Source organism: Phodopus roborovskii, unplaced genomic scaffold (genome assembly GCF_943737965.1).
Source record: "Phodopus roborovskii unplaced genomic scaffold, PHOROB, whole genome shotgun sequence".
Classification (NCBI taxonomy): Eukaryota; Metazoa; Chordata; class Mammalia; order Rodentia; family Cricetidae; genus Phodopus; species Phodopus roborovskii.
In genome coordinates, this window is record NW_026126517.1 from 46,794,961 (window position 1) to 46,820,632 (window position 25,672).

At 37.4% G+C, this 25,672-nt stretch overlaps 1 protein-coding gene across 1 annotated transcript in view; it reads left to right on the forward strand.

Moving 5' to 3' along the window:
* Adam10 (ADAM metallopeptidase domain 10) overlaps positions 1-25,672 on the forward strand; it is a 98,867-nt gene that overhangs the window by 64,397 nt on the left and 8,798 nt on the right. Inside the window, exons 8-14 of the mRNA XM_051197908.1 lie at positions 267-450; positions 6,981-7,144; positions 11,337-11,520; positions 19,456-19,606; positions 20,314-20,497; positions 21,274-21,382; positions 22,108-22,328. Of these exons, the coding sequence (XP_051053865.1) occupies positions 267-450; positions 6,981-7,144; positions 11,337-11,520; positions 19,456-19,606; positions 20,314-20,497; positions 21,274-21,382; positions 22,108-22,328 (1,197 nt within the window). The remainder of the gene's footprint in view (positions 1-266; positions 451-6,980; positions 7,145-11,336; positions 11,521-19,455; positions 19,607-20,313; positions 20,498-21,273; positions 21,383-22,107; positions 22,329-25,672) is intronic.

Below are 25,672 nucleotides of genomic sequence, written 5' to 3' on the forward strand. Positions count from 1 at the left end.
AAACCAACTTGGAGAGGTACAGTGCCTTCTCTCCATGGCTTCTGTTCAGGAATCTGGCAGATCCTTACTAAGAAATTTAATGCCTTCAATTTCATTTTCCCTGTCCTGCTTTTCTTTTTGTTCTTTTTGTTTGTGTGTTTATGATTTCTGTGACCAGTTTAGAACTGTGAGCAGTTCTCTGGAATATTGTCCCGGCCTATGTGGGAAGAGGTTGGTAGAGAACAGCTAGCAGTAATTACTTATTTAAATTATTATTTTTATTTTAGATCAATACAACCTCTGATGAAAAGGACCCTACAAATCCTTTCCGTTTCCCAAATATTGGTGTGGAGAAGTTCCTGGAGTTGAATTCTGAGCAGAATCATGATGACTACTGCTTGGCTTATGTCTTCACAGACCGGGATTTTGATGATGGAGTTCTTGGTCTGGCATGGGTTGGAGCACCCTCAGGTAGATTGTGTAATAATGTTTTAATACTTGGAAGAAAAAGCATCTTTGGAGAAAGATTAGGTTTTAGCAAGTGTCAGAGAAAATAGTGCCTATACAAAACTTTAGTTCACATATCCCGAGTTAAGACCAGATGCACAAAAATGCAAATGTCAGAATAGATGAAGCAGTTTTTTATTTTGAAAGGAATATAAGAGTTGACCTTGTGATGTACCCATCTGTAATCTCAGCTCTCAGGCTGAGTCAGAGACTTGGGAAGGTAAGTTCAAAACCACCATGGACTACATAGGGAAACCCTGTCTCAACTAACTAAATAAGTAAAAATTTGAAAAGAAAAGAGAAATATGGGAATTACCCTGATTTTGGGATTTCTAGAAGCTGACACAGTTTTATGGGAAGAAGTAGTACTTGCATCACTATAAAAATGAAACCTACATTTTCCCATAAAAGCTAAATGCTACTAAATTCCCCTGCTGCTTGGAATAGGGCCTGAAAGTCAAAAGGAAAAAAAAAAACTGTGCTTTGTCAAAAAAGGAAAACAAACAAACAAACAAACTAAACAAAAAACTACAGTCTTTTTTGTTCTGCAGGGAGAGATAGAGAATAGAGAAACTCATGTCAGAAGCAGCAGGTAGAAAGAAAGAAAACATTTTTATTTTCTGTGGGTTTTATTTTAACAGCAGAGATGTGCAGGCCACATGCCGCATACAGCTTTGTTGGTATTGTCTATGGTCACTATGAAAATGGGGATCCTTCATTGATAAAGTTGAGATGGGTAGTCCCCATCCCATACAGTGGGTTTGAGGGAGCTGTTGACAAATTCAGATGTACTCACTGGAAGATGGGTAATAAAGACCTCAGATTTTTGGATGTGAAGCTCTCTTTTCTTTTTCCTTCTTTCCTTTCCTTTCCTTCCCTTCCCTTCCCTTCCCTTCCCTTTCCCTTTCCCTTTCCCTTTTCCCTTCCCCTTCCCCTTCCCTTCCCTTCCCTTCCCTTCCCTTCCCTTTTCTTTCCTTTTTTCTTTCTTTTCCTCTCTCCTTTTTTCTTTTTCCATTCCTTTTCTTTCCTTTCCCTCTCTCCCCTCCCCTCCCCTTCCTCTTTTTCTTCCCTGCTCCCCTTCTCTCCTTCTCTACTTTTCTCCCTTTCCTCTTTCCCCTTTCCCTTCCATTTTTATGGTTTTTCAAGACAGGGTTTTTTTTTTTTTTTTTTTGCATAGCCCTGGCTGTCCTAGAACTCACTCTGTAGACCAGGCTAGCCTTAAACTCACAAAGATCAGCCTGCCTCTGCCACTGCCTCTTGAGTGCTGGGATTCAAGGCTTGTGCCACTACTACCCAGCTAATTTCTCTTTCTGATACCTCATTGTTACTTAAAAATTGACCTTTCTTTACCTGGTATAAAGCATATTTTCCTCATTCTTTAGTTTAAGCTTAATCTGTGATTTATTTTGTATATTTTATATTTTTAGGTAATGTGTTTTATTTTATATTTTTTGTTCTTTTAAAAGAAGCCTACAATAAATATCCTTATTTGCATTTCAGTGCTTTTTTATGTTGTAAAATATACTCCATTCATGTATTACTAAGGTACAAATTATGATGACTGCTTATTCTACTGTAATATTGTTTTAGTCTTTGTCTATTGACTGTCCTCTTTGTATACCTTGCATCGTGATAAGTTGTTCAGATCTCTCCCAGGATGTTTCAAGTTTTATAAATCTTACCCTCTTCCCCTCAAATAGCTGGAACATTTTTTTTTTTTAACAAAATTAATGCTTCCCTTTTTCCTATTAATTAGTATTGTAAAAGCTTGGGTATTTATTTGGATTTTCTTTGTATATTTTATAGATAGTTCTCATCTTGTGAACCATAGCTAGCCATGCTTGCCTCACCCAGGACCTGTGAGAAATGTGGTTCATAAGCTCCGCCTACGGTCCTTTGAATCAGGAACTCTTAGTATTAGTTTCAGCAATGTTGGTTTGAACAAGCCTTTCAGATACTACTGCTGCGCACTAAAGTATGAGACTGAGAACCACCAAACTATTTTGTCTCTAAAGCTCATTCACCAAATACTTCCAGAGCAAACAAGAAGATTGTTTCAGACTGGGACCCTGCTATCATTTTGCATTTTCATTTACAGACTGTTAGACATTAGGAATGCCTGTAATAGCCAGGCATTGGTGGCACACACCTTTAATCCCAACACTTCAGAGGCAGAGGCAGGCGAATCTCTGAGTTCGAGGCCAGCCTAGTTTACAGAGCTATTTCCAGGAGAGGCTCCAAAACAATACAGAGAAACTCTGTCTCCAAAAACAACAAAACAAAACAAAAGAATGCCTGTAGTCCTGACAGAAACATGAGTTCAAGGCCAGTCTTCACTACCTAGTAAGACCTTGTCTCCAAAAGAAAGGAATGGGGGGTAGGTGGATGCTACAGGAATTTGACCAACTTTCTTGTAGATATGTATCTTTTACATATATAACTGCTTAATTTCCTTTTAAAGAAGCTTTTATTATTTCTTTACAACAGTTTTTAGAGTTACAGAAAAATTAAGCAGATGTTATATTGAGTCTTCCACCCCAACCCTCGCACTGGTTTTGAAGAGGGTTATTTGGCTGGGTTATAGGATGTCCTATACTGATGTCAGATGATTTTCTTATGATTAGATGAGGTGTGGGGTTAGGGACACTTAGTATTTATGTCTGTATTTCTGGATATTTGAACCATCACTTTGTGATGCTACTCATTTTGCTAACATGGCACTAGGTAGAGTGTTTTTACTGTTAGATTGTTTGTGTGGGTGAAGCACAACTCTTATCTTTGCCTATAGTGAGTAACTATAGAAGATTGAATAGTCAGAATGGAAAATATGACTCTTTTCCCTTCTGTGTTAATAACTTTTCCCCTTTATTTCAGGTGTGAGATGTTTTCTAATGTGACTATTAAATCCCCAACTCTGGGTCTTAGGAGGCTTTTTCCAAAAGTGCTTAAAGAGAAGATAGGCAGAGAGATTAGAGGTCAGAGTGAGAGAAGGAAGGAGACTTTCCTCTCTTAACTCAGTTGTCTTAATACAGGTTTAGGTTTTCTGCCTGGAAATAAGAACAAGCAGTTTTGTTCTCAGCAACTGAACTGATTTTGAGTTTGATATATTTCCAAGGAATGTTGCATATATAGTTTACTTGATCATTATCCCAGGATAATGAGTCTTGCTTCCCAGTAGAGGTTACATTTTACTGACTCCATTTCTTTCTTTCTTAAGAGAGGAAGGTGGACATGGAACTTTGCTATACTTCAGCATTATCATGTTGGGCAATTGTTATGGCTCTGTGGGAAAAGCAGTGGCACTAAGGGCCTTGGGCCCTTACCTGCCTTCCCCCCCTTTATACATTCTAGTAAATTACTTTGTATAAGATTTATTTATGTTATAATTTATTTTCTCTCTTTCCTTTAGACTCCCATCTTTTTTCTTATGTCTTAATTGTGTTTGCTGTTATCTTATTATTTTTAGATAATGTTTCATAGCTGACTTATTGAGCTTATAGTCTATTAGTATTTCTTATTCTTTCATTTTTATTTGATCTAATTAATCTTTGTTAATTCTTATCCTGTTGCTTAATTTGCCCTAAATTCAATTAATTAAATTCTGAAGTTATTTTACTATTCAAAAACATGGTAGTAGAGAAGATGTTATATTATGGTTAATTATCACAGAATATATATGTAGATTATGAGCTGTAGTCCTCTTTGCTGACCCTGTTGATGCAGGAAGATGCAGGTTGAAATGTTTTAATAGTAAGTTTGTTGTCTTTACGTCTTTTGTTGTTGTTTTTTTTTTTTTTTTTTTTTTTTTTTTTTTTTTAAATAATCTCTTCTTTTTCTCATGTACTCTGCTTCTTCTTACTTAAGGCTTTCTTGTAGTTGAGTGCTGCTTTAGCTGTCTTTGATCAAAAAAAAAAAAAAAAAAAAAAAACAGGATCTTCCCAGTGAATGGAGTTGACTTGGAGATTCCCACTTAAAATTATGCTATGCCTGTAGTGGAACCATCATAAAGGAGCCTGGTTCCCAAACAAAGATACACAGGGGGTGTGGCTCAATGGCAGAGTACTAGCTTAGCATGTACAAGGCCTAGGTTTGATCTACAGCACCAAGAGAAAAAGTCAATTCAAAACTCAGGGAAGATTACTATACGTTGTTTTTTTTTTTTTTTTTTTTTTTTCTGTGTGATCTGACTTGCTCCAATGTATACTATTAGTCTATAATTATATTAAACTCAAGACTCAGAGCTGTTATTTAGGAGGTTAAGCAGTATATAAATCACAGAGACTATATTTAAGAAGAGTATTCTCAAACTTCTATATGATCTTGCCTTAAGTTAGTTAGACCTGAAAAATACAGAAATATATTGGATTTTTTTAAAAAAAAAAATGTGCCTATTTTCTCTCTTTTGTTTTTTAACTGTTGTGCACTGTGGAGTCTTCTGTGCTTGGTTCAAGTTTGACAGGAGTTATTTTGGATCAGTTTCATATAACAAGTCTTCGCCAAGACAGGACATTCATTTGCTACTTGCTCAACGTTTTAATGGGTGGTGTATAGTTGTTCCAAAGTACTTGCTCATAGATTTAATTTCCTATTTCTTAGAATGATGTAACCTTCAGAAAAAGAACAGGAAAGATCAAATATTCATAAATTGTTTCCCATTTTTTTCTGTTTTCTGTACAGGAAAGGGTGTGTATGGAGACCATCATAAAGGTTGTCAGTGCTTTATGGGCTAACTCTTCACTTAGTTTTCACTTTCCTTTTTCATGAATTGCATTATGATTTCAGTTTGCTAAAACATAACAGTTTCAAATTTGTTTGTTGCCATATATTTAATGGGAATAAAGCAATAAGTTGTTTTTGTAGGACATGGGGACAAAACAAGATCTTACTAAGGCTAGTTTTGAACTTATGAGTCTCTTGCTTCAGTTTCTTGAATGCTAGTATTACAGATGTTCTACTATGCCTGGCTCTAATCATGCTATTGCAGTTCTGTTTCCAGTTACCTTCTATTAAAGATTTCATCAGGAATTTAAAACTAATATTGGACTTTTTAAATGGTTTAGTAAAATGGTTGTGTCCTAGCATTTGAAACTAAAATAATTTGATTATCAGAATATCTTAATCCACTCGATTGTCTTTTAAAATAACAGGGGAGGAGAGAGTTGGCTCAGTGGTTATGAATGCTTACTGCTCTTGACGAGAACTCGAGTTCAGTTCCCATCACCCACATAAGGTGACTTACAACCACCTTTTAACTCTTAACTCTAGGGGATCTGGTACCCTCTTTTGGCTTCTGTGGGTACCCACACATGTACATATACCCACCCCCCCATATATAAAATTAAAAGTAAACCTTTAAAACTAATACTAATTAGGAAAAGCTGTTTATTTAAATAGTAAATTTATGTGATGCTAAGGACCAAATCCAAGACCTTGGCATTTGAGGCAAGTAGTCTGCCACTGAGCTATATTCTTTTAAATGTGAACATAGACTAAAGAATTTCTTCTTAAAATATTTGTAAATTAATAAAAGAAAGAATAAGCATGGTGACATATGTCTGTAACTGCATTTAGGAGTCTAAGATGAAAAGGATGGCAAATGACTAGCTAGATTGATTTTTCTCACTTATTTTTTCTTTATTGTAACTGCCTTTAGCTGTGAAAGCATTGCCATTTTGTTCTTAAACTCCAAAGTTCTTGTTAATAAAAAGACAAACTACAAAATAGGTTACTATGCTTACTGTAAGTATTTTCTTTTAAAATTTGAAAGTGAATTCAAGGCACATTGCAAAATCATAATTCAGTTTATTTGAAAAAAGTTTCACAGCTGCTGGAGTTGTGTGACTAGTATAGTAAACTTGTAGCAAACCAGAAATGCATATTCTTCCATATTTACTTTCTTTCTTCCCATCTTCTCTCCACCCTTCTTTCTTTGTCTCTATTTCTTAAATCCATGTCATTTAGTTGGACACATGATGGATGCATTGCATCAAAGGACTGCCATCACATGCTGAATGCTCATCACTGTTTGTAGAAGTGGCTTTTGCAGAATGTACTTAAGGATATTTTAACATTTATTTAATTTATAAGTTTTTCTTTTAAAAGATGTTAAAAGATGAAGGGGTGTGAGCTTTGATTCAGTATAAATGTGGACTTACTCAAATTTAAAGGAAGTAGAAATGTTTTGCTATGTTATTGGCAGCAAAAAAATTGAGAACTTTTGAATCTGAAAAACATGTAATGATTGTGTAATCAATCCTGGCATTTCTTTGCAAGTAACATTATCATTTTATTTTAAATGATATTTTCAAATTTTAGATCATGGGAACGTTGGAGTATTTGAGTCACTTAGGTACCACTTCTATTTTAAATTGAAAAATATAAATGTTTTAACTCCATATAATGATTTTGTTTACTATTTACCTATTTTTTTTGGTAGGGGAACAGATAACTAATTTATTGTTTTTATTTTATTATTTTTTACAAATCTGAATTAGGAAGCTCTGGAGGAATATGTGAGAAAAGCAAGTTGTATTCAGATGGCAAGAAGAAGTCTTTGAATACTGGCATTATTACTGTTCAGAACTATGGCTCTCATGTGCCTCCCAAAGTCTCTCATATTACTTTTGCTCATGAAGTTGGACATAACTTTGGATCTCCAGTAAGTACTGCCTAATTATTAAAAAATTTAAAAAGTGATTAGTTTGACTTTTATCTCTAGTGATATTTTTTGTATAAGTAATGTACAAATGAATGTTTAGTGTTAATATGCCAAAGCAGAGTGGTGTAATTAACTATACTGAAAATGAGAATTCTGTGAAAACAGAGTTTTTTCTGACTTCTTTGTGTGTGGAAGGGGAGTTTTGAGATAGGGTCTCATGTAGCCTAGTCAGTTGTTAATTCCTGATCGTCCTGTTCTTGCTTCCCAAGTTCTGTGAATACAGGGATGCTTCAGCCATGCCTGGCTCAGTCTGGCTTATTCAGACAGAAGGTTATCTATCTATATTTGCTTTTTCTGAAACAGTCACTAACATGTAATACACTCAAATTTCTTTGGAATGAGTCTCCTTTTAGTAATTTAGTAAATTGCATGATGGCCTTTTAGCTATGCTTATGTTAAAGTAATATTGTGATTTACTTGAGTATATTTTCTATTGTGGAAATAGATTGGTACTTTACATTTTCTTATGATAAATTTCTGATACACCGAGCTTTCCTTTTTAGCTAGTCTGATTGGTTGGCTTGTAAACCCCTGGTATCTGTCTAACTGCCCACATATGGTCTTGTTCAACTTTGATGTGGATTCTGGGGATCTAAGTTCATGTCTTCATACTTGGGTGACACTTTGCTTGGTCTTGTTCAACTTTGATGTGGATTCTGGGGATCTAAGCTCATGTCTTCATACTTGGGTGACACTTTGCTTGCTGAGCCACATCTCCACAGTCCCCTTACTTCTCATCTTAATCTTTATCTGATTGCCAGTGAGTTGCTTTTAGTAAATTAGCATTTATTTTATGAATTGTTTAATAGATAATTTGGCTCTTGTTCCTTGTCTGCTTTGTTAACCTTTTCCTCTCTTACTTGACTATTTTAATGACCTTACCATGCTTAACCACACCCTTTCTTTGTGCATGTTGTTAATTCTATCACATATATACATGGTAGATACTTACTAAGTATTTATTGAGTGATTTATAGATGAGCTGGAATCATCAACTTCCAAGCCTGTCCACCTTGACATCTCTCTCTGAAATCTTTCTGCCTGCTTCCTTCCTGCTATGTTTCTGAGCCACATAATGTTACATTCTCCAGGAGGTTTACATTATTCTTTATGTTCACTTTTCTTATCTCAAATATTTATTGTTTACTTGTAAACTGCTTTGTAAGCTTTGTTGTAGAATGTAATCACAAATGAGAAAGGTCCTGTATGAGAAATCTGATATATTTCTGCTTTTAGCAGAGTGGTTTTTGTGCAGATCTAGCTCTAATCAATCCACTCTGACTTCTGTTGTGTAATGATACGCTGATAAGCTTTCCTCATCCTGTATTTAGGCCTTGGCATAATTCAGTTCAAAGTATACATTGTGTGCTATCTCATCTCACTTTTTAATTTTAATTAATTTCCTATTTCAGCCTACTTACCTTGAAATCTTTTTTTTTTAAATTATCTTTATATGTATAAGTGTTTTGTTTACATGTATGTCTGTGTACCACAAAAGTGTCAGAACCCTTGGAACTGGAGTTTATGGATGGTTGTAAGCTATCATGTGGGTACTGAGAACTGATCCCAGATCTTCTGCAAGAACAGCAAGTGCTTTTAACTGCTACCATGACATGCTTTGCAGTCATTAGACTCTTCAGTACTTATCTGACACTGTCACGATGAGACATATATAAACATTATACACATGGCAGAATGCATAGAAAATAGACCAAAATGTCAATAGTTGTGGGCAGTAGATTATAATTGCTTTCTTATATATTCTTAAATATTTTTATGAATTTTCTATGAATATTTGCTCCTTTCTTTCTCTCTTTTTTTGTTTTAATAGGTTTTCACTGGATAGCCTAAGCTGACCTCAAACTTGTGATCTCTCTGCCTCAGCCTCTTTAATGGTGGGATTACAATCTATTCCTCAAAATGTATTTTATGAATTTAGGAAGTAGTTTTTGTTGTTTTCTTTTCTAATTGAAGTTGTAGTATACTTGTGAAATTTTACTCTTAATTTTAACTCTCAATCCTTTTGGCTTTCAGTCAAGGTAGTCTTTTGTGTATATGTGTGTGTCAGGGGAGTGGGAAGGTCTTGTTTACTTCTTTGTTGGATAGTTTTGTTCCTGTATCTAAAGTGGCAAGTAGTTAGCATCCTTGTTTACAAATTGTTTCTCCTTCTATAGCCATTGGTGAGATCTGTTACACCATTCTTGAATGGTATAAGACTGGGTGGGTAGATCACAATTTTCTGTTTTTAAGAATGTAACTCTTGCAAAATGTCATCTGTATAGGTTTGAATATTTTAGTACTTTGATGTAGAACTGGGTACTCTAATATTTACTGCCTTGAAAGTTAGCAAGTGATTCTATAATCACATTAAGAACTATGCAGTTCTGTAATTTTTTTTTCCTGTTTCTGAATTTGGATGATGAACTCTTGCTAGTACCATACTTAATCAGAAACCAAATTGAAGTGTAAGGAGCAGAAACATGAAGCAAGGTAATACTGTGTACAGAGAAAGTAGTTGCTAGAGGCTGAATCTGGACTCAGGAGAAAATTAGGGCAGTATCAGGAAAAGTAAGATGTAAATAGAGTTCTCTGATGAGGAAATATAAAAATCAAAGTGACTTGGTATTTATTATTTGCCTGTAGAGAATGGGGTTGTTGGGTATTCAAACCAAGATTCACTTAAATATAACTGCCATTTTAGTACCTAACATTTTGCCTCTTGCAATGATGAGTACCTTAATTACTCGAGGACATTGTGTATGAGGTTTGCTTCAGGTGTGTGAGTGTGTATTGAGGGTATTGTGTGTGTGTGTGTGTGTGTGTGTGTGTGTGTGTGTGTTTGTGCACCTGAGTATGCACATTTGTGTGTACATTCAGAAGTCAGAGGAAGATGGTGAGTGTCTTCCTCAGTCACTCTTTGCATTAGTGCCTTGAGACAGGCTCTCTGAACTAGAAGCTTGCCATCTGGGCTAGACTGGTTATCTAGTGAACTCCTGGTGTCTGTTTCTGTATTCCAGCAATGAGGTTGTTGCAGATAAGATAAACATGGCCATGTCTGCGTTTTAATTTTTTTCTTAAAATTGCTATTACATTTTCTCTCTCTCTCTCTCTCTCTCTCTCTCTCTCTCTCTCTCTCTCTCTCTCTCTCTCTGTGTGTGTGTGTGTGTGTGTGTGTGTATGTTCACTTGTTTGCCACAGCATATTAGTAGAGGTCAGAGGACAGCTACTTGCATTTGGGTTCAGAGGATCAAATATAAGTTGCCAAAGGTGCTTGATGATAAGCACCTTTGTCCCCTGAGCCATCTCCCTGGTTCTGTGCCTGGCCTTTTTATGTGGGTCCTGAAATTTGTACAGAGGTAGGTCTTCTTGCATGCCAAAAAGTGCTCTTTCCCACTGAGGCTCCTACCAAATCCTGGGCTTGTTGTTTTAGTGCATATTAGGAAAGCAGGTGCTGCTGGGGTTTGCTGCTTCATTCAGGCAGCCCTTCTGATGCCTTTGATACCTAGGTAAATTACTGGAATCAAAACCACTTCTGTACATGTGCTCATACACAAAACTGTCTCCTCTTTATTGTATAGTGTAGTATTTTGATCTCATGCCTTGAGTTTTCTTAATTTCATTTAACAGTAAAACTTGTGTTTCTGTCTCCAATGAACATTTTACTCAGCTATCATTTGCACTGACTCATAAGGAAGCTGCCACTGCCCTAAGTGTTACTGTCTGTTGTCCCCAGCACTGGTCTTGGGTTTCAGTTTCATCTCTGCCTTACTGAACCAGTTTTAGCTTGTAATTTACCATGTATTTTAGTGAATGCTAAGCAATCTATATTATTACTGCCAGCCTTAAAGGCATCTTTTCAGTAGTTGTTATGATGGTGTATGCTCAGTTCTAGTCCATATAAAGCTCTGAGATAGTTTGTTTAGACCTTCAGTTTTCTTTCTTTTCTGCCGACTGTGGCCCCTGACAGAGCAAGTGGTTTTCCTAACTCACCATCCTAGGCAATAGTTAGATCCTTCCTTAAGGAAAGTATGTGACTTCCACTGTTCTTCTGATGAGAAAATTCCACTTAAGCAGATGACCTGGAAACCCTGTTTTACTTCCTATTATTGTAACATCATATTCTATTTGGCAGCATGATTCTGGAACAGAGTGCACACCAGGAGAGTCTAAGAACTTAGGACAAAAAGAAAATGGCAATTACATCATGTATGCAAGAGCAACATCTGGGGACAAACTTAACAACAACAAATTTTCACTCTGCAGTATTAGAAACATAAGCCAAGTACTTGAGAAGAAGAGAAACAACTGTTTTGTTGGTATGTATATTTCCAATATTTTAATTATTAACTTTTTTCACACTTCATGGCATGTATGTGGAGGTCAGAAGACAACTTGCTGGAGTCAATTCTTTCCTTTCACCATGTGGGTTCTGAGGATTGAATCTAGCTTGTCAGACTTGGTGGTAAATGCCTTTCCCTGATGAGTCATCTTCCCAGCCCAAGATTTTTAGACATGCAGAAAATTAGAAAGGATCTACTCTAAGAACATTTCCCACCTATGTTTTCCAGTTAAGATCTTGCTGATTTGCTTCATCAAATACTTAGAATTGTGTTTGCCCCTTTGGAACTGAGTTGCAGATGGCAGAGTACTTTACTCTTAAACACTTTAGCTTATATCTCATTAGTTAGCATTCACTATTGTTTGAGGTTCTCCCCCCCTCCATTTCTTTCATAGGTGAATTGCACATTCTGAGTTTTTGTGTGTGTGTGTGTATGTGTGTATATGACATTGAACTGAACATTGAGCATATTTACTACATACCTCTTATCCTCCCTTTCTCAAATTGTCTCCTAGGTAGTTTTTCTTCTACTTTCTTGTCACATATATGTACATGGTTTAAAGGATTTGTATAAAACCTAGGAACCAGAAATGAGAAGACAGCATGATACTTGTTTTATGACATTGGCTTACTTTACTTAATATGATTATCTCCAGTTGTATCTATTTTCCTGCAAACAACAAAAAAAATTGCACTCCTCATATCTGAAACCAACTCAGTTGTGTATGTGCTGTATGGTTATGATAGTGCACACCTTTAATCCTGGCACTCGGGAGGCAGGAGGACAGCCTGGTCTACATAGCAGGCCCCACGCCAGTCAGAGCTACACAGCAAGACCTTGTCTCAAACCAAACAACAACAACAAAGCAAAAAGAGAGAAAGAGACAAAAACAAAACAAAACAAGAAAAATCCTAAGTGTGTATATGTGAACTTTCTTCATCTGTTCCTCTTGTTGAATACCCAGGTTGGTTCCATGGGTTAGCTGTTGTGGATAGTGCTGCAGTAAACAGGGATATGTAAAGTATACAAATCTTTTTTATTTTTTAATTTATTTTACATACCAACCACAGTTTCCCCTCCCTCCTCTCCTCCTGTTTCTGCTCTCCCCCCAAGTCCCATCCACTCCTCAGAAAGAGTAAGGCCTCCCATGGCACATTCAGTTGAGGCAAATTTCTCCCCCTGCATCAAGGTTGAGCAAGGCATCACACCATAGGGAAACAGGTTCCAAAAAGCCAGCTCATGCACTAGGGACAGATGCTGCTCCCACTGCTAGGGACTCCACAGACAGACCAAGCTACATGACTGTCACCCACGTGCAGAGGGCCTAAGTCAGTCCCATGCAGGCTCCCTAACTGTTGGTCTGGAGTCTGAGCTCCCATAAAACTCAGGTCAGGTGTCTCTGTGGTTTCCCCCATGATCTTGTAAACACACACACACACACACACACACACACACACACACACACACACACACATACACACCACCCCCTTGCTCATGTAATCCCCCCTCCCTCCAAGTGGACTCCCTGAGCTCAGACCAGTCCTTGGCTATGGATCTCTGCATCTGCTTCCATCAGTTACTGGCTCAAGTCTATGATGACAGTTAGGGTAGTTATTAATCTAAATACAGGGGAAGGCCAGTACAGGTACCCTCTCCACTACTGCTAGGACTGGGTCATTCTTGTCGATTCCTGGGAGTTTCCCTGGCATCAGGTTTCTCCCTATAACCTCATAAAGGCCCCTTCTATCATGATATCTCTTTCATTGCTCTCCTTCTTCCTCCTTCCCCCAACTCAACTATCCCCATTCCTCATGTTCCCATTCTCTATCCCCTTTTCCAACCCCCACTTTGCCCAGGAGATCTCATCTATTTCCCTCCCCGAGGGTGATCCATTTGTCCCTCTTAGGGTCCTCCTTGTTACCTAGCTTCTCTGGGACTGTGGATTGTATCCTGCCCCGAGGGTGATCCATTTGTCCCTCTTAGGGTCCTCCTTGTTACCTAGCTTCTCTGGGACTGTGGATTGTATCCTGGTTATCCTTTACATTGCATCTAATATTCACTTTATTTTTTTTAACCCAGCATTTCTGCATTTTATTTTTATATTTTTTTCTTATTTTACATATCGAACCCAGTTCCCTCTCCCTCCCAACCTCCCATGACCTCCCAACCCCCCATCCCATCCCCCATCCACTCTCCAGGGAGGATGAGGCCTTCCAGGGGGTTTATCAAAATCTGTCAAGTAATTTGGGGTAGGGCCTAGGCCCTCTCTCCTCTCTCTAGGCTAAGGGATTATCCCTCCATGGAGAATGTGCTCCCAAAGTCCTTTCATACACCAGGGATACATCCTGATTCCACTGTCAGAGGTCTGGCCAGGCCTCCTAACTGAGACTCACATTCAGGGGATCTGGGTCAGTCTTGTGCTGGTTTCCCTGCTATCAGTCTGGGGGGGGGTCCATGAGCTCCCCCTTGTTCAGGTCAGCTATCTCTGTGGGTTTCTCCAGCCTGGTCTTGACCCCTTTGCTCATCACTCCTCCCTCTCTGCAACTGAATTCCAGGAGTTCAGCTCAGTGTTTAGCTGTGGGTGTCTGTTTCTGCTTCCATCATCTACTAGATGAAGGCTCTAGGGTGGTCATCAATATCATTATCAGGGAAGGGCATTTAAAGTAGTCTCTCCACTGTTACTCAGATTGTTAGTTGGAGTCATCCTTGTAGATCTCTGGACATTTTCCTAGTGCCAGATTTCTCTTCAACCTATAATGGCCCCCTCTATTGTGCTATCTCTTTTCTTGTTCTCTATTGCTATCCCAATTCAATCTCCCTCATGTTCTCCTCTCCCCTCCTCTTCTCCCCTGCTCTTTCTCCTAACTCCCTCTTCACTCACTGCCACCCCCCTCATTTGCTCAGGAGATTTTGTCCCTTTTCCCTTCTTTGATAGACCATGTATGTCTCTCTTAGGGTCCTCCTTGTTTACTAGCTTCTCTGGCAGCGGGAAATGTAATCTGGTGATCCTTTGCTCTGTGTCTAAAATCCATATATGAGTGAGTACATAATATCTACTTTCGAGTAAGTACATACCATGTTTGTCTTTGTGGGTTTGTTTGGGTTACCTCACTCAGGATGATTTTTTTTCTAGTTCTGTCCATTTGCCTGCAGATTTCATGTTGTCATTTTTTTTAAAACCACTGAGTAATACGTGTAAGTGTACCATATTTTCTTTATCTGTTCTTTGGTTGAAGGGCATTTAGGTTGTCTCCAAGTTCTGGCTACTATAAATAATGTTGCTATGAACATAGCTGAGCAAGTGTCCTTGTGGTGTGATTGAACATCCTTTGGGTAGATGCCCAAGAGTTGTATTGCTGAGTCTTGGGGTAGATTGATTCCCAATTTTCTGAGAAATTGCTAAACTGATTTCCAAAGTGGCTGTACAAGTTTGCACTCCCACCAGCAGTGCAGGAGTGTTCCCATTGTTTCACATCCTCTCCAACATACACTGTCATCAGTGTTTTTGATCTTAGCCATTCTGACAGGTATAAGATGGTATCTCCGAGTTGTTTTGGTTTACAATTCCCTGATGGCAAAGGATGTTGACCAATTCCTTAAATGTCTTTTGGCCATTTGATATTCTTCTATTGAGAGTTCTCTATACACCATTTTTTAAATTGGATTATTTGGTATTTTGATGTCTACTTTCTTAAGATATATGTATGAGATCAGCCCTCTGTCAGATCAAGTACACAAGTCTTAATTGTACCATTTGATGAATTTGGCAAATGGCAGTTTCCTGTGTAAACTAAGCAGCTGTGAAGATATAGAACATTTTTGTTAGTCTAGAAATTCTTTATTCCACTTTGCAGCCAGTCTCCAGAAGCAACTGCTAGTTGATTGTTTAACTAGAGGTTGGTTTGCCTGTTTTAAGATTTCATACAAATGGAATTCATAGCTTTTTCCTTTATGGAATTTCACTTTTAACTCCAATATGATTCAAGGTTCATTACAATGTTTTGTTCCTGTTGCTAAACAACAGTGTTATAGAACTGAGTCTAGTTTACTCATTGTTTCTGTCAGTGGACACACAGGGTACTCATACAGTGTATGTTCTTTTGTGTTCAGCTTGTTTTTCTTAGCATAAGATTTTGAGGATTCACCCCTATAATAACATGTACCAAAACTCCACTCCTTTTAAAGGGTAAACAATATTCCACTGTGTAAGCATACCACATTTTGGTCTTAAATTCAGCTGTATATATCTCTCTTGTGGCATTTATCAGATTCCAGATATTCTGCCTACTCTTACAGTTGTTTTGTATATCCTCCTTTTCCACAAGATTATAAATCCTTGAATGCAAATATTGAGTAACAGTCACTTTTATATATAAAAATATCCAAAGAAGGGTTGATGAATTGAGGACGACTTCCAGATAAGTCTGTCCTTTTGTTTTCAGTACAGTTTTATTGGGATAATTATAGATTCACATACATCACATGCAGTTACAATAAACAGTAAGTACTTAGCACCTTCATCTAGTGTCTCCATTAGTAATGCCTTGCAGGTGGACAGTATCATCAGTGTGATGTCATCAATGCACATGCCACACTCTTTATTCCTATCTTCTCAGAGTGTTTGCTTCTTTTTATTAATTTGATTTACATATGTAGTTTTATATCCTACCACCATAGACAAGATCCAGAACAGTCTATCAGGACAAGGATATTCAGTGTTGTCTGCTCATAACCTCATCTAGCTGTCTCTTGTTCCCTGCCCATCCCACTAATCTTGTTTCCATTTCTGAAATACTATCCTTCTGGAAATGTATAGTTGAAATTGTAGAGTGTATAATCTTTAGGGAATGCCCTTGTTTACTTAGAATAATTCGCTAAAGATTCATCCAGACTTTATCAGTAGTTTGTCCATTCTGTTGCCAAGAAGTTACTCCTTGATATATATAATGGTTTGTTTAGTCATTCACCTGCTAAAAACAGCTGGGCTGGCTATATGCAAGGTTTTGCTCTTGTCAATTGAATATCTATAAAACTCATGTGTAGGTTTTTCATGTGAACATATTTTTTTTTATTCTTTTGATAAACACCGTACATCTAGTTAATAGACCATACAGTGATCACTTGTTTTGTTTTCTACAAAATTCCTAAACTGCTTTCCAGGGTGGCTGTACTACTTTATACTCTCACGATCTGCTTATGACTAGTCTGTCTTATCATCAGCATCATCATCAGAATCTGAAATTAGCATATTCACTATTTTTTGATTAAACTGTTCTGGTAGGATTGAAGTAGTAGTTCCTTGTTTTATTTTATATTTCTCTGATTACAGTGATGAACTTTTTCACTGATTATTAGCTGTCTATCTTCTCTGATGACATGGTCTATTCATGTTTCACAGCTGTTTACATAGTATGTTTGTTTTTTTGTTTTGTTTTGTTCATTGAGTTTTGAGATTGCTTCATATAATGATTGGTGATTTGTCAGCTAACTAGGGGAGTTTTTGGTTGTTCTTCCTGTAGTACCCAATCTTCCTTGTTTTTATGTTTTGAATGATAGATTATAGTTGTACACTACTATGCTGGACTCTTTCTTCCAGCCTGTAGTGTATTTCTTTATCTTTGTCACGGAGTCTCCGGCTTTTTCTTTTATGGCTTTCCCCACAAAGTGTAGATTGACATTGATGCTAATATTTGTTACTGTCATCAGTGGTTGTTTTCTGTCACTTCTGTCAGTTCTTCATGTAGAAATGCCTTGTAGATGATAAGCATTTTCACAGTAAACTTTGAAGGTGATTGTAAAAATGAATGTATCAATTGATAGCTATTTGGAAAAACATTGTGTGTCAGATACTGCACATGCATTTTCTGACCTTTTCTCTTGAATTACATGTCACATGAATTATAAAGTTATACTAGCTTTTTAAAAGTCATTGTTTTTACTTAGTATGTATGTTCTAGTTGTAGAGTCCAAAGACACCATATAAGATCAGATAGTAGGCTAGAGTTTCAGTGACTGCTAAGATTTCTTTAGTGAATTAAGAAAGAACTTGATAAATGTAAAACCTGTCTTCCTGGAGTGATTTTCACATACCTGGGCTGTAAGTGAGGTTCCTATGCTGGGTGTGGATTCCCTTCTAGTTATTTAATTCCCATTTTAAAGTCCGAAATGGTGCATTAGAAAGAGAAGAGCCTAACTTTGTTTTGTTTTTGTCTTTTTGAAACAGAGTTTCTTTGTGTAGCTTTGTAGACCAGGCTGGCCTCAAACTCACTTAGATCCACCTGCCTCTGCCTCCTGAGTGCTGGGATTAAAGGCATGCAATACCACTGTCTGGCTTAGAACCTAAGATTTAAGATCCAAGAACCCCAGGCTTCATCTGTTTGATCATATTGGAGTATATGGCCTCTAGCAAGTCATGAGCTCCTTGGAAGTTAGTTTTGCTTACTAGAAAATGAAGGCATTTGATACTTGTCATTCCCAGTAAATGAAAATGTCATGGGGTGATTTTGTGATCTCACAAAGAGTAGCATTCCTCACCCCCACTCCCACCCCCTATCATTTGTTTTAGTGTTACTGGGGATTGAAGTCACTCTTCTAATTTTAAGTTTCAATGAGAACTTTAGAAGTTGAGGAAATATATTGAAATTATCTATCAATATTTAGGCCAGACTTTCTAACTCTAATTATCTAAGATCTGTCCTCATACTGTTAGCCTGCTTGGGACTACAGAAAGTGTATTAATAATTAATCCATATTCCTTCTCTTAAGGAGCTTGGTCTAGCAAGAAAAAGAATAAAGTACATTTAAAAGTTCTTACTGGTAATATTATGATCATTTCTTAAAAGTGAGTTACTCTATAGGTTAAAATTATCCAACTTCCTTAATAAATAAATGATGTAAAAATAAAAAGACAGGATGAACCTATTCTATAGTAAAATAGCTTGAGATTTATCATCTAAAGCAACTATGAGGGACGGGGTGGAGTTAGAGCCTTGTTTGGAAATTGATTTAGTAACCAACTGTAAAGAGATAGTTCAGGAAATTTGAGCATTGATTGGCTAATAGATGCTTAGCTATTAAGCATCTTCCTGATTTTATTAGCTATGATAATGATAATATAGTTAAGTTTATAAAAGGTTTATCATTTAGAGATGTAGCCTGAAGTATTTACAAAACAATATATTAAGTGTGATTTCAAAATGCTACAGAATAAAAATGGTTTGGAATAAGTAAGACAAAAGGATACATGGGAGGTCATTGTGCTTGTTTTCCTACTACTTTTATAAAGTTTGAAGTTTTCTGTAACAGACTGGTTTACTTCTTTTCTCTCGGTTGAGAAACACTAACTTTATTGGCATATCTATGGCATACACGTGTAGTCAGCAAAACTCAACTGTATTGTGGCCTAAATAGCAAGTTACTAGTTCTGTAAAGAACATAAGAAGGACCCATGAAGTTAGTACTCTCAATGTGCAGAAACAGAGGCCCCCAAAGGGAATTGCATGCTAAGATTGTGTTGTTGGTTAGTAGCACTGCCCTTACTAAAAACAGGTCTCCTGCTCCTGATTTTCAAATTCTGTTTTTTGGCCTTACTTACTCATCAAATTTTTTCTTTTTGGTAAAGCTCTAAAGAATTTGTGAAGTTTACTTTTTATGTATGTGGTGTTTTGCCTGCATGTATGTCTGCATCATGTGTGAGCGTGATTCCCTTAGAGGCCAGAAGATGGTGTCAGATTCCCCTGAATTTTAAGTTATAGACAGTTGTGAAAGCCTTGTGGATGCTGGGAACTGAAACCAGGTCCTCAGAAAGGGCAGCAAGTGTTCTTAAATAAACAGTCAAGCTATCTCTCCAACCCTGAGTTTGTAAATTTTGAAAAAAATTAATGTGTGTATATTGTGCTCATCTTTCTTTAGAATCTGGCCAGCCCATATGTGGAAATGGAATGGTGGAGCAAGGTGAGGAATGTGACTGTGGCTACAGTGACCAGTGTAAAGATGAGTGCTGCTTTGATGCAAACCAGCCAGAGGGGAAGAAATGCAAGCTGAAGCCTGGGAAGCATTGCAGGTATCTGATTGCCAACCCCCTTGATGTGAACATGCCTGCAGGGTAACCCATAGTCATTAGGACAGAATTAATGCTGATGTCAAGAAATCCATATGGCTATGGAAATTTGCCCTGCTTTGTTCTATTGTTATTCTTCTGTTGTTGACAATTGGAACAATTCATAATTTAGTGATTTGGGTACTGGAAAAGAGTGTGAAAATGCTGCTCCTTAAACTACATATCATTTAGTTCCTAATTTTGAAAACTTGGCTATCCAAATAGAATCTTAACTTTACAATATTTAGGTAATGTAGGGCATGTAGGCTTTTGTGACTTAGTGTCATAGTTATTTCACTTGTCAAATGCAGTCATGATAACAGGCACTAGGCTATAGTTTGCATCATTTTTTTTAGATGGTTAGTCTGTGCATCATATCTCTAGTACAGAAACATGTAAATTGACTAATGTTATATAGTTGTGGAAAAAAACACTGAAAAGTTTCCTATCCCTGAATTTACTTCACAAAGGGCTGATTAAGAATGCTGAGGGAAGTGTTTTTTACTGTGGGAACCAGATACTTAATCATCTTCTTACACTTGCTAGAATGTTTGTTACTAGTAATGTTTGAACTTGTGTTCCAGTAAGGTACTTAACCATTTAAGGTGATGTGAAAGCCAGGCCCATAACCAATTGATTTACTTTATTTGATCATTTAACACTTCTTCTAGTCCAAGTCAAGGACCCTGCTGTACAGCACAGTGTGCATTCAAGTCAAAGTCTGAGAAGTGTCGGGATGATTCTGACTGCGCAAAGGAAGGGATATGCAATGGCTTCACAGCTCTCTGTCCAGCGTCTGATCCCAAGCCCAACTTTACAGATTGTAACAGGCATACACAAGTGTGCATTAACGGGGTAAGCATTTAGTTTAAGATGTTTTAAATTTTGTAGAGCATCATTTTTTCAGAGTAATGGTTGACACTGAAAGCTCCATAAGGTAACTACTCTGGGACTCCCATTCAGTAGTAATATCCTTATCTGTTTCCCATAAAGCTGTGAATGTTTAATGTGACACAATTGCCTGGTGGCATACATTTAGTTCCTGACTCACCTTTCATCTTTGTAACTGTATGTCTTTGGTATTCACAAGAGTACAACTAGGCATGTGGTCTTATCTGCACTGCTTTTAAGTCGTATAAATTAATATTTCAGGAGCCTCAATAAAAGAACTCATCTGGTTATTTTCTTTGAGTGTGAAATCTGTTGAACTTCCATGGCTAAATGTTACTTTGTCCTGCATGAAGAAAACTTACTTTTTCTCTGCTTATAGAGACGCCATAATAACCAACACAAATGTGGGACTGCTTTTTCTGCTTTCGTTTAGTCACCCCCCCCACCTTTAATTGCTTTAAAGGTTGTATAACTTACTTTCATTTAGTCTCAGGTATATTTATGTGATGTTGTTGGTTCTGATATTCACCTGTGTTTTCGTTTTCTGGTGCCAGGGATCATACCCAGGGCCTAGCATGTGCTAGGCAGTTGTTTGCCATGGAGATGCATCTCTAGCCTTGTTGTTTATTACATTAAATATACTCACTTTATTATTTAACATTGGAAGCTTATATCTGCCTGTTACCATGGACAGTAGTCTTGACTGCACAGATACTAAATAAAATTTGCCTTTACCCCAGCAATGTGCAGGTTCTATCTGTGAGAAGTATGACTTGGAGGAGTGCACCTGTGCCAGCTCTGATGGCAAAGATGATAAGGAGTTATGCCATGTTTGCTGCATGAAGAAGAGTAAGGCTTTTCAATACCTCACCTTAAAGTCTACTTCCAAAATCTATCATTTGCCATTAATATTTTTTTTTTTTCATTCTTTGGGAATGAGGTTTATTGGGAAAAAGGACCTCAAGACCATGTTGAGCATTTAGGTTGGAGAGCATGAGAAAGGAATAGCAGTATCAGAAACAGCTTAGAGCCTTAAAAGGAAAGAGGCTTCCTTTAAAACTTTTGGAGGAACCTTTTATAGCTTAAAGGAAGAGAGAGAGAGAGAGAGACAGAGAGAACGCAACAGAGACAGACAGACAGAGCTGCCACGAGAGTGGTGACACGGGTGGGGTGGGGGCAGAGAAGATTCCTGTCTCTAAGTTTCCCTTGACAAACTGACAGTTTGAACAGATATTTTCCAGCTAAATTGTCTCTCTTGAGAAAAATTTAAATATAGCATTGTATTATGGTCCTTCCAATGTTGTTAAATGATGCATTAAGACCAAATCTTGCCAGCTTTAGGCAATAATTTACGTAAGCAAAGCTCAGTAGTTACAAAGCCATTGTAGACATTAAGTCAAGATTTAATAATTATATTTTAACATTTAAGTTAAATAATTAATGATGTTATTCTGACAAATTAGTATAGGTCTGTGTAATATGGGAATGAGTTTAGGTAGTTGCATCTTTCTTTTGCTTTCCATGACTGTCACGCCAGGTATTCTGACCTCCATGTTTGGCACTTCTTTTTCCAGTGGCCCCTTCAACTTGTGCCAGTACAGGGTCTTCACAGTGGAACAAGCAGTTCAATGGTCGGACTATCACTCTGCAGCCAGGCTCTCCATGTAATGACTTCAGAGGCTACTGTGATGTTTTCATGCGGTGCAGATTAGTAGATGCTGATGGTCCTCTAGCTAGGCTGAAAAAAGCAATTTTCAGTCCACAACTCTATGAAAACATTGCTGAGTGGATTGTAGTAAGTATAGTTTTCATTCATAAAAACCTTAACTTAAAATGTTTGATCTTAGTTTTACTTGGACAGTGGTCACCAATGTTGGAGGAAGAACATTGCCTGTTTATATTAGAATTTCTGTATGAATAGGTTTTTAATGTTTGAGTATCCCTGGTTCTTATTTCCTTCTGGTATGATTGGGATCTCCACCTGAGAGTGTCATTCAAAGGTCCATTATAGATTATAGGAGTCATTCTGCTTTCTTCTGTTGCTTACACTGTCTCTTGCAGGTGATTTCTTCTGATGGTACATATATATTAATGTTTTCACTGGACTTTTTTGGAAAGTGCTACTTGGTTTATGTGTTTCTTGTTTCAGTATAACAGGTATACCCATATGCATATATTTATTGATGAACTATATATATATATGTATGGGTGTTTTGTTTGCATGTATATTTGCTCATATATGGCATTGGATCCCATGGGACTACAGTTGTGAACTGCCATATGAGTACTGGAAATTGAACTTAGGACCTCTGAAAGAGCAACCAGTGCTCTTTAACTGCTGAGCCATCCCTCCAGTGTCAACTGTGATTTTCTTAAAGAATTGCTGAGATTAACCTAAATGTTCATATTCGCCAATCTATTTGTGTAGGAGACTTACCTGCAAGTGGTATGACTAAGAATGTGCTATACCTAAAATGGAACAGTTTGCTTTGCAAATTGACTTAGAACTCAGACTCTCCCTTTTCCAAGTTGTTACTTTTGTTTTTGTTTTTTTTTTTTTTTTTTTTAAAGTAGATTTAATGAAAGATTCTTTTCTGTGAATTAGCAATGAGAATACTTATCTTATGTTCTGGAATGGGTTAATAAGGCACTTCTGGATTTATACAGGTTTGCTGTACATGAGTGAGAGTAACAGGTGTCTTTTATTTTATAATGTCAACATTGATATAACATCTTCGGTTAGCACCACCCACAATGCCTGGAGAGCAGACTTTCAATGCTTTAGTGAACATTGGCAAGGTCAAGCAATAAGACAGCAAATACTGAGTTTGTTTTGTATTGCTTGTCTCATTTGATTTTCTGCAGAGTTTCCTTGCATAACAAGGTTTGTTTTGTAGTAATGATAGTTTGTGTCTTGGCATCTTACCAGTCAGGGCAATGTTTTCTGTTTGGAAGTGTATGTTGTTAGGGTGTTCTGCTGTAAGAGGCTGTGCAAGAGTGAAGGGTTACTTTCACTGTGTCTTTTCCAGTGCCACCTGGTGTCCTTTTGTCTCCTTGATGTGTTTTATGCCCCTTTTCTCCTCATACAGTTCTATAAAGTAAGAACCTGAACACTTTAATATTTTATGGCTACTGTTGCCATGGAAATATTTTTGTTGTTGTTTTTCTTTGTGGAGAGTTGTTTTGACAGCCATATTTAAGTTTTTCCAGAATATGCTCCATATCTTTGCTGGGTTTGTTTTAGCTGGGAGGCATTGATAAACATACTCTAAAGCTTTAACAGGCATCGTGTAGTTCTTGAGAATCAGACACAAAGCATTCACCATTAAATATGTTGAGATCCTGGGCAGTTATCGCCTGTTCTTTAAGTGGGAGTTAAGGACGTTAGTAATTCTTTTCCAGTTTTTCCTATAGTTGATATGGTCTTGTTTCTCTTTCCATCTTTTGGCTAGGTTTTTCACCTTTTCTTCAAATTTATCATTATGTGCCTCCTTCCTTTCATTCCCCACTATGTTGTGACTTTTTATTTAAGTTGGCCAAAAGTTTTAGTTACTATTTTGATTAAAAAAAAAAAAAAGCATTCCTTATACTCCTTTCTAACTATAATGTCCAGGTCTTTAATCGTAGCTGGGCTCAAAGTACACACCCCTCAATTTTTTGAGGCAAGTCTTGTATCATGTTCCTAAACCTGGCACTTGCTATGTAGCCCAGGTTGAGCTCCAACTAACAGCAATCCTACCTCAACCTTCAAAATGAAGTTTCTCATTTTTTAATCAGTTACTACCCTTGTATTTTGCTGTAACTTTATTAATTTAAATACTAAGTATCTGCTATTCTTTTTGAATGGAAGATTTATGGCAGAGCTTCCCAAGTGGATCACAGTTTACAATTGTTCTCAGCTTGATTGTCCAGTGCCTCTGAGAAAACTAGAGGCTGGTGAGATTGGGAGAAGTCCTGGAATGTATACATTTCTTTAGCTTTGTTTTGGAAACAACCACAGGAGCATTTACTCATGGAAGAATTACAAACATAGGATGTCCTTAGACATTACTTGGTGAACATTGTCCAAGAGCACCACAGGGCCTAGACCAAGTAAGTCAGAGCTCCTGGAATTGGATTCAATATCTGTATGTCCATGAAGGCTAGAAGAGTGCATCGAATCCCTTTTTACTGGAGTTGCAGACAGTTGTGAACTGCCCTAGGGAACTGGACCTGGGTCCTCTAGACAAACAACCAGTGCTCTTTTTTTTTTTTTTTTTTTTTTTTTTGAAATAAGGTTGCTCTGTTTAACTTTGGAGCCTTTCCTGGAACTCATTTTGCAGAACAAGCTGGCCTTCAACTCACAGAGATCTGCTTGCCTCTGCCTCCTGAGTGCTAGGATTAAAGGTGTGTGCCACCACTGCCCAGCCAGCTAGTGCTGTTAATCACTGAGCCATCTTTCTAGTCCTTAAGTCAAGTTTCAACCACAGTTATATCCAGATTTTACTTTTCCAGTGTTAAGGCCATTTGTGTTGTTCTATTGTAGATCTGAAAAAGGAATATTAATAGCACCAAAGTATCTGTATGTTGTATCTCTGTTAATGGGATAGAATGATGAGACATTGCAGTAACTATCCCAAAAAGTGCTTTCATTTTTTATAAATATATATAATGTATATATATATATTATTTATATTAAATTTAAGGTTACATACCAATCCCAGTCCACTCTCCCTGTTGCCCGACCCTCCTCCCCCCAGCCACTGCTCATAGAGGTGAAGTCTCCCTTGGGGAATTACCAAAGTCTGTCTCATTATTTGGAATAGGACCCAGGCCCTCCTGCCTCCATAGAGAATGGATTCCAAAAATCCAATTCATGCACTAGGGATAAATTGTGGTCCTATGCAGGTTCTCCAGCTGTCAGTCTGGAGCCAGTGAGCTCCCACTTACTCAGGTCAGCTATCTCTGTGAATTTCCCCAAGATGGTCTTTACTCCTTTGCTCATATCATCACTCCTCTCTCTCTCTTCATCTGTACTCCAGGAGTTCCGCCCAGTGCTTAGCTGTGGATCTTTGCATTTGCCTCCATCAGTTACTGGGTGATGTCTCTAGGATGGCAAATAAAGTAGTTCTCAATATTATTATAGGGGAAGGCAGTTAA